Source organism: Chiloscyllium plagiosum, chromosome 2 (assembly GCF_004010195.1).
Source record: "Chiloscyllium plagiosum isolate BGI_BamShark_2017 chromosome 2, ASM401019v2, whole genome shotgun sequence".
Taxonomy (NCBI): domain Eukaryota; kingdom Metazoa; phylum Chordata; class Chondrichthyes; order Orectolobiformes; family Hemiscylliidae; genus Chiloscyllium; species Chiloscyllium plagiosum.
In genome coordinates, this window is record NC_057711.1 from 130,929,435 (window position 1) to 130,937,077 (window position 7,643).

Sequence of the window (7,643 nt, forward strand, 5' to 3'; positions counted from 1 at the left end):
TTCCTTCATCCAATTCCTGAAACACACTAGCAGTTCACTTCATGGCCTCTTCCCAAAAACCTGTTTGGTTCACACGTTCAGGGGAGATGCAGAAACTTCTTGACAGAGGTTGGGTACACCGTTGCATAAATTTTCGAAAGCCCTCCTGTTGGGAGAGCAAAATGGGGGCAGAATTGAAGAATTGTTACAGCATATGACCATTCACCCATTGTGTCAGTGCTGGCTCTGTAAATGCACAGCTCATTCGGTGCCGATCGCCTGCCTTCTCCCCATAATCCTCTACCTTGTTCCTTTGCAGCTTCTTCCTGCCTGCACCTTGCCCTCTGGCTGTACATGCCAGACCCTAACTACTCCCAGTGTGCAAGTTGTTTCTTCATACTGTTGCTTCTTTTACCAATTACTTTAATCTCTGCCATCTTTTTCTTGACTTTTTCTTTTGTGCTTCAGAACAGTGTCTCCCTATGGGAAGACATAGGAACAGAAGCAGGCCATTCTGCCCATCATGTCTGCTCTGCCATGCGATAAGATTGTGGCTGATCTGTGAAGACCAATTCTGCTTTCTCCCAGTAATCTGTGATCTCCTTACTGATTTAAAAATCTGTCTCCCTGAACTGAACTGTCCATATACTTTCTGACCCAGTCTGAATAAGCCTTTGCAGGAAAGAATTTCACAGATTCATTATCCTCTGTGAGATGAAATTGCTCCTAATCTCTGTCTTAAATGTGTGAACCCCTTACTCTGATGTTTGACTCTGCCATAAGGGGAATTAACCTTTTCACATTGAAGATGTCAAGTTCATGAAGAATCTTGTAGTTTTCGATAAGGTCACCTCTCATTCTTCTAAATTTCATTGGGTACAGGCCCAAGCTGCTCAATGTCTTATCAGAAGACAGTCCCTCCATATGTGGTGGCACCAGCCTAGTGAATCTTCCCTGGACTGCCTCCAATGCCACTATATCTCCCCAGTGATAAGGGGCTCAAAATTATTTTGTACTATTCTAGCTGTGATCTGACGAGTGCCTTGTATAGTTTTAGTGAGACGTCTCTAGTTTTATTCTTCATCCCTTCAAAATCAAGAGCCAGCATTCCATTTGTCTTCCCTATTACCTGCTGAATGTGGATGCCAGGTCACTGCTTCCCGGGGAATCATTTACTGACCTCATTAAATAAACGTACCTTATTACACATTGTCAGATCCAAGACCACTCGATCCTTGAATGGGTCAGTAATGTTTTGTTGTAAGAAACTGTCGCAAATACTCCATGAAATCTTCCTCATGGCTTCCACCACCATCTACATGAAGATTAAAGTCGTCCATGAATGAATGGACTGCATACCCTCATTACCTCCTGATTTAAGCTTTGTCTCATCAAGTAGCTGCTGTTAGGGAGTCGATAGGCAACCAGCATCATCTTTCCCTTTTTATTTCTAAGCTCCACCTGTACTGATTCTACATCTTCTGATCCAAGATTATTTCCATCCCATACCAATAATGCTACCCTGCCTGACCTTCGGAAAAGTCATATACTCCTGATGAAGGGCTTATGCCTGAATTGTCGATTCTCCTGCTCCTCAGATGCTGCCTGACCTGATGTGCTTTTCCAGCCCCACACTCTCGACTCTGATCTCCAGCATCTGCAGTCCTCATTTTCTCTTATACTCCAGAATGTTTGTTTCTTCATAGAGTCACTACAGTGTGGATACAGGCCATGGACCATCGGGTCCACACTGACCCTCCAAAGAGCATCCGACACAGACTCACTGCATTTCCCATGGCTAATCCACCAAGCCTGCACATCCCTGTACACTAAGGACAATTTAGTATGGCCAATCCACCTAATCTCCACACAGAGTCATACAGATGTATAGCACAGAAACAGAGCGTTCTGTCCAACTCGTCCGTGCCAACCAGATATCCTATCCTAATCTAGTCTCTTTTGCCAGCATCTGGCCCATATCCCTCCAAACTCTACATATTAATATACATATCTCCATACTTTTAAATGTTGTCATTGTACCAGCCTCCACTACTTCCTCTGGTAGCTCATTCCATACACCCACCTCCCTCTGCAACAAAAAAGTTGCCCCTTTTAAATTTTTCTCCTCTCACCCTAAACCTATGCCGTCTAGTTTTGGACTCTCCTATCCTGGGGAAAAGACCTTGTCTATTTACCCTAACCATGCCCCTCATGATTTTATAAACCTCTAAGTCACTCCTCTTTGGACTGTGGGAGGAAACTGGAGCACTGGGAGGAGCCCCACCAGACACTGGGAGAATGTGCAAACTCCACACAGATAGTCGCCTGAGGGTGGAATCAAACCCAGGTCTCTGGTGCTGTGAGGCAGCAGTGCTAACCACTGAGCTACCATGCTGACCTGGCTTTGAGCTCCCTGTAACCATGTCTCTACATAAAATCATACCAATTCATTTGCATTTGTGTCATTAATTCACTCATTCTGATTATTTAGCAAATTCATGTAAAGAACCATTAATTTTGCCTTTTAACCATACTCTCCCTTCTTTAACTCTATTTACTGCTGTTTATCTATGACTATACACACCGTTCCTTCCTGTCCCACTCTGAGTATCATCATCCAAATAATTACCTGTAATGTTGCAGTGTCCCTAGCTTTGTAAGGCAATTTCCCCTCCACTCCTGACCCCATACACCCCTAATTATTCACTTTGTCGAGTCATTGCTCCCAGCTAGTTTGAGTGCAGGCCCTCTCGCAGGAAGAGCTGCCAGGTACCAGTGCCCCACAAACAGAAACCACTGCACCAACCACTGAGCCATACATCTAACTCGCTGACTTTATTTACCCTATCCCAGTTTGTCCATGGCTCAGGCAGTATTCCAGAGATTATTACCTTGGAGATTCTGCTTTCTAATTTAGCATCTAACTGCTCAAAGAAAATCTTCCGGCAGAGCCTCTTTCTAGTTTTCCCAATGCAGTAAGTACTGTGTGAACAATGACATCAGGATCCCTCCTTTCCTATCCCCAATTCTTCTCCAGCCCTGAGGAGGTGTCTTTAACCTTGGCACAAGGCAGGCAACACTACCTTTGGGATTACTGTTCACAACCAAAGAGAACACAATCTATTGCCCCAAATTTGGAGAGGCGATGGCCTAGTGATCGTTGGGCTGTTTGTCCAGAGCCCCAGGTAATGTTCTAGGGATCCAGGTTCTAATCCCGCCACGGCAGATGGTGGAAATTAAATTCAGTAAAAATCTGTAATTAAGAACCGAATGATGACCATGAATCCATCGTCAATTTTTGGGAAAAGCCCATCTGGGTCACTAGTGTCCTTACCTGGTCTGGCCTACATGTGACTCCAGACCCACAGCAATGTGGTTGACTTTTGACTGCCCTCTGGGCAGTTAGGGATGGGCTATAAATGCTGTCCCAGACAGCAACACCCTCATCCCATGAATGAATTAAAACAAATACTGTCCCCGAGCACCTTCAGTGGCTTCCTTGTACCATGGTCATGGTGCCATGGTCATTTTGCTCATCCTCCCTGTGGTCTCCACTCTCATCCATGCAACTTGCAAAAACCTCGTGACTGTTGGACATTTGCAGATGCCGCATTGTCTCAGTTTTAACCCCCGGGTCTGCAAAGCTGTCTCACCTACAGTCACACCCAGCTCTCCCTGATTACATACTAGTTTTGAACTGCCGAGTGTGAGGGATGTGACCACCCTCTGGAAGAAAGTGTCCAGGAAACCTTCTGCTCCCTGAAGTAGCGCAATGTGTGAAGCTCAGATTCCATTTCTTCAACTCTGATTCAAAGTTTCTTGATTTTGTTAAATACTTCAATTGAGCGTGTTCACTCTGAGTTGCTTTGGTTCCAGTAGCTCCCACATGTTGCAGCAGCAACACATCAGTTGCCCTCCATTACTATCCTAATTGACTTGATTTATAAATTAATTAACTCAAGATCCCTTATATTTACACTTCACTGTAATGATACTTTATTTCTATAAACTAAAAAGAAAAAATGCCAGTATTAATCTAACATTTCAGCAGCTTTTATTATGAAAACGTCAGAAGTCTCACATCGCCAGGTTATCAACCAACCGGTTTATTTGAAATCACAGGTTTTCTCCTGATGAAGGAGCAGTGTTCCAAAGCTTGTGATTTCAATTGAACCTGTTGGACTATAACCTGGTGTCGTGTGACTTCTGGCCCTGTCCACCCCATTCCAACACCGGCATCTCCACATCATTATTAAGTAAAGAGAAAAGACATACACTGGTGACTTAAACACAAACTGAACACCTGACTTTTACTTGAAAGACTAAAAATATTCACCAGTCTTCCTCACCATCCGTTTCTTTCCTTGTACTGGCATCATGTTGTTTGTGATGTCTCTTCTTCACAGCTCTCTCTGCAGGTCGGGTACCTCGTATCACATCTTTTAACCTCTCACTCTGCAGAGTTCAGTTCTTGCAGTCAACCTTACATAAAGCACCCCTGTCCTCCTTTGCAGCTAATTTCCACTTTGCACCAAATTTCCAACAGTTTAGTCAGTAACTCTTTTGGTCTTCACCTCCCCCTGCTGCAGTCTCGTTCACGCTGTCTGTGCTCTACGTTATCTTGGTCTCCCCTAAGCTCACTCTAGTCACATCCCACTCCAATTTCTTTGCCATTCAAATTGTTCTGATGCTCTAAACTAAAACACACCAGTGACCCTGGGGAGTGGTGCTTTGAAAGTTGAAAGGCAGATGATAGTATTGCAAGGTTAAACTAAGACTAAAGCTGTCCAACAATGTCTGGCCAAATAGAAGACCATATCCTAATTTAAGCTCTGTTTAGGTTTAGCTGAAGCTAATGTCACAAGAAAGTCACTTTTTTTGAAGTATAGCTAATGTAAATCTGAAACCCCTTATCTCTGATATGGCAATAGTAAGATAATTGGCTTTTGAATGAAATTGTTAAGAGGTTAAAACTTGTTTCATAGCTTTGTGTTTAGACTGTAGAGCACCCGTACATAGACAAGCAGGCAATGTGCAGCCTCCCAGATCACCAGCAGTGCCTCACTAGGGTATTGAAGGTCCTTTCATGATTGCGGGTGCATGTTAATTTTGGAGATCTTATCAAATGTCTTGCAGGCAAATTCTTTTTATTCATTTGTGGACATGGGTTTAGCTGGCTGGGTCAGCATTTGGTGTCTGTCCCTATTTGCCCTTGAGAAGGTGTTGATAAACTGTCGTCTTGAACCACTGCCATCCGCATGCTTGAGGTAGACCCACAATGCCATTGGGGAGGGAATTCCAGGATTCTGGGCCAGCGAATAGGCAATATATTTCCAAGTGAGGATGGTGAGAGTGGCTTGGAGAGGAACCTGCAGGCAGTAGTGTTCCCGGATATCTGCTGCTCTTGTCCTTCTAGATGGAAGGTGCTCTCTATGGATTTTTGGTGAATTTCTGTGATGAATGTCTGCAGTGTATCGTATGGATAGTAGTACACACCGCTGCTGCTGAGCATTGGTGGGAACCATTTTCAGAGTTTAGCCAGAATGACTTCAACAGGACACTTATTGGATCTCTGCTTCTGCCTTGCATCCTGTTTCCAGGAATGAGCAAGATCATTGTTATTGGTTCACTATTGAATTTGAGACAACCTGACTAAAATGGAAAGTATTGAGTGTTGGTGTTTTTAAATTGATTTTAAATCCTAGTAGCCCTAGGGAAATTGTGAAATAATGGGATATTGAGTTATTTGAAAACTTTTTTTTTCCCCTGTGAGATGTAACACCTACCATCCTGTAGAATCTTATTTTAGTCCGGGATAGTGTCTTTTTGTTTCCACCTTAGGTGTGCGTTAAGCATATAACAATGTTTGACTTTGAGTCAGAGAAGGTGTGCCATTTCTCTCACACTCACGGATACTTCCAGTTGATTTAACCGCAGTTATTCAGTTAATTTTCAATCTGAGGCATGTGAGACTCCAAGCGTTAGTGTAAAGTGCACATGACCTAACCTGTATCCGCAAGCCCAAATATCTGAGACTTGCTGGAGGTTTGCTCCGTTTATAAAAGGGCCAAGTTTTTTCTTTCTCGCTTGTACACGTTGCCAGGTCTGGTATTTTGAGGTTGTACTTTCCTTGGATTTTAATAGCGAACTATTTTTCATTGATGTGGGTATTTTGGAGGTCTGGAGCTCCCATTACGCTTATATGTGGATGTGTAGCCACTAGCCTGTAGTTGAGGTGTCACTTTACAGTCATATGATCAAAGCAGTTAATTTAGTTAGGAGATATTCTGATCTCAGTTTTCACTGACGTTTGCTCAGACAGTAACCTTGTCCTGTCTGCTACCTGTTCTCTACTGGTCAAGGAGTTTGACATGACACCAACAGGTAAGAAATGCTGTTTTTAAATCTATTCCTACCAATTGGTTATGAAATGTGAATGGCAGGTATTTAACGTACTGTCCTGTATCTGTATTCTCCAGCCTTCGGTTAGATTAACACATTAGACATGCTCAAGGAAGCTGTTATGACCCATTTTTGAAAAGCTGTGTCAAGATATTTAAATGTATGCGTGTCCTTCAGTTGAGCTTTTAATAAATTCCAGTTGTTCCTTTCACAACTGGTTTCTTCCAAGTTGACTAGTCTACACTTGTTCTTTATTCTGTGTCTGCATTATCAACAAAATACTGCATGAGAAGGCATTTACATTTTTCGTTGTCATAACAGTATTTTACCTCAAATATGCAGACAGAAGATGCACCTTGATCTATTGTGTCGAAATGTTCTCCATTTCTTTTTTATGTTCCCAATAGGCACTTGGTATCTGTCTATTTATTACTTTTGTAATACATCCAACATGCAGAAATGTCTGTTTGAAAGTTTTTAAAATCTAAATTAATTTACTTTGGATACGTATAACACAATTAACGTGAGTATAGTTGTTAATTGACCTTTTGAAAGTAAAACTGAACAATTATTTCCTTTCAGTGAAGCTATAATTGCAATGCTGTAATAAAGCAGACGCGTAGCCTTATCACGTTTTCCTTGATATAGCAATTTGGTTGTTTGCAAGAGAGGGACACTCCTCATTTCGTTCTAAAGCATCAGAGTACTGCTGGGTTTAACCCTTAGTGTGAAACTAGTTGAAAACATGTGCTTGGAGTTACCCTCAGTAACATCTTTCAGATAAGATATTAAACAAAGAAGCATCTATCTCAGAGACATGTGAAAAATCCCATTTTCAAAGAAGTCCAAAAACGTTCTGTGCCCCAACCAATATTTATCCATGACACCAGTTTGTTTGTCATTATTAGGTTGCTGTTTGTGGAACCTTTGGGTTCAAACTGGCTGTTACCTTTCCGACATTACAACTGTGGCTACATTGCGATTTTATATATCCCAGGCAATTTGATGTCCTGAAATTGTGTTACACAGTAGTCATGATTTGGAAGTGCCGGTGTTTGGCTGGGTTGTGTAAAGTTAAAAATCTCTCAACACCAGGTTATAGCTTCGAGGTGTATATGTGTGTGCACTGTAGTGGGGTCACCAGTAGTCTGACATGGACCCAAGGTCCCGGTTGAGGTCATCCCCATGGGTACTGAACTTGGCTCTCCGCCTCTGCTCGGCCACTTTGCGTTAGAACATAGAACATAGAACAATACAGCACA

The 7,643-nt window shown here is 42.5% G+C and overlaps 1 protein-coding gene across 10 annotated transcripts in view; it reads left to right on the forward strand.

The window, feature by feature from the left end:
• kank1a (KN motif and ankyrin repeat domains 1a) overlaps positions 1 to 7,643 on the forward strand; it is a 247,080-nt gene that overhangs the window by 126,147 nt on the left and 113,290 nt on the right. For 2 of the 10 annotated variants that reach the window (XM_043718250.1, XM_043718298.1), the window contains exon 1: positions 5,986 to 6,363. The exons of the other annotated variants lie outside the window; for them this stretch is intronic. Coding sequence is in view for 1 of the 2 variants with exons in the window: in XM_043718298.1 (XP_043574233.1) it covers positions 6,351 to 6,363 (13 nt within the window). In the remaining variant the exon portion in view is untranslated. Of the gene's footprint in view, positions 1 to 5,985; positions 6,364 to 7,643 lie in introns of those variants that run through there. 10 annotated transcript variants of the gene reach the window in all.